General features: G+C 43.8%; 1 protein-coding gene across 1 annotated transcript; it reads left to right on the top strand.

Annotated features, from left to right (window-relative positions):
- Nucleotides 1–500: 500 nt before the first annotated feature.
- On the top strand, nt 501–1,312 carry PtA15_2A272 (uncharacterized protein; the record flags this gene model as incomplete). The annotated part of the gene is made up of 2 exons (XM_053166276.1): nt 501–594; nt 669–1,312. The coding sequence occupies 2 exons, from the start codon at nt 501–503 to the stop codon at nt 1,310–1,312; spliced, it is 738 nt and encodes a 245-aa protein (XP_053017514.1).

Below are 1,312 nucleotides of genomic sequence, written 5' to 3'. Positions count from 1 at the left end.
AAAAAAAAATTAAAAAAAAAAATCTGCGAAATTTGGAACCCCCCTGTAGGGGTAGTCAAGAAGTCATGGGGGGCACCGTATGTAATTGGAAGCTTCCGGTACAGTTGTTGCATTGTCGGCAAGAACCTTTTTGCTCTTGTACCATCTCAAACCGTCTCAAAGCATTCAAGCTTGCGTAGGCCCAAGCCCTTATGCTGGTTTGATGCAACGCTATATATAGATACATGAAAATATGTACATTTTACACGTCTCCCGACTTGATTTTTCTAGGCGACCCTCCTACCATTTGAGTAGGTATTGATCTAATTTTCTCCCGCAAGAACGTGAAACCCCGGAGGGTTGGTCAAGTATCTTTCCAGATTATGTTTTCTCATTGGTCCCTCACCGATCCGCTTCCTCTATGCTTCCAGTTTGATCACCAATTTTGTCACTACAGGCCGCATAAACTCCAGATAACACCTTTTGCCATTTTCTTGACCCAGCCGCCGGTCTAAACATAGATGAGACTTGCCTGTCGAGACACCCTCCTCTGGTTTTCTCTATGGCTCATTTCTCAAGGAGCCGTAGCCCCACCGACTAACGCACTACCCCAGTGTACGCAATTTCACATTCTCCTTGAGATTATCGCTAAGTAAACATGCCTTTTGCCTTTTTTTAAACTTTTTAAGTCACTTTGGAAACTGTGATCAGTGATTTGAGCAAAGTGCAGCACAATGTTAAGGAGGCCAAACTACATTTTACTCGTGTTGGACTTGACAAACACTACAAAACCCGACTAGATTTTCTGGACCAACAAATCAAGACCCTGGGCGAGCTTATAGACAAAAAATACTTTTTGATGTCGTTGATCAGAGGTGGGAAAGAAGCTTCAGATCACGAACACAATCGAAACGGTGTGAAGTTAGGGGACCCATTCATAGAAACAGAACGCATTCTGTCAAATTTTATCATCCTCTTGACAGTGTTTCTCTGGCCTGAGATTGATGCATACAGCAGAGATCGAGAACACCATTCGTTTCGCAAAGCAATCTTCCAGGCTGTTCGTTTGATGCTGAAACATAATCTAGCTCAACCCACCACCGTCCAACAGATGCTTTGTGACAGTGTGATTTCGAGGCAACTTTTACGATGTGGCCTGATGGAGGACGAGATGAAATCACCTCCGATCACGTTGGAAGATCACGACTGGGAGTCCCGAAAGAAGAGTAAGCTACCTACATTATTCAGGGACAATTTTTGGTACCAAATGGTTCAGCGTAAGCCTCACTATTCCCTCATCAAGATTTCATCCGCTTCAGCTAGCAATCCTTGA

The sequence above is a fragment of the Puccinia triticina genome, chromosome 2A (genome assembly GCF_026914185.1).
Source record: "Puccinia triticina chromosome 2A, complete sequence".
Lineage (NCBI taxonomy): Eukaryota > Fungi > Basidiomycota > Pucciniomycetes > Pucciniales > Pucciniaceae > Puccinia > Puccinia triticina.
This window is presented reverse-complemented; position numbering and strand designations above follow the sequence as displayed.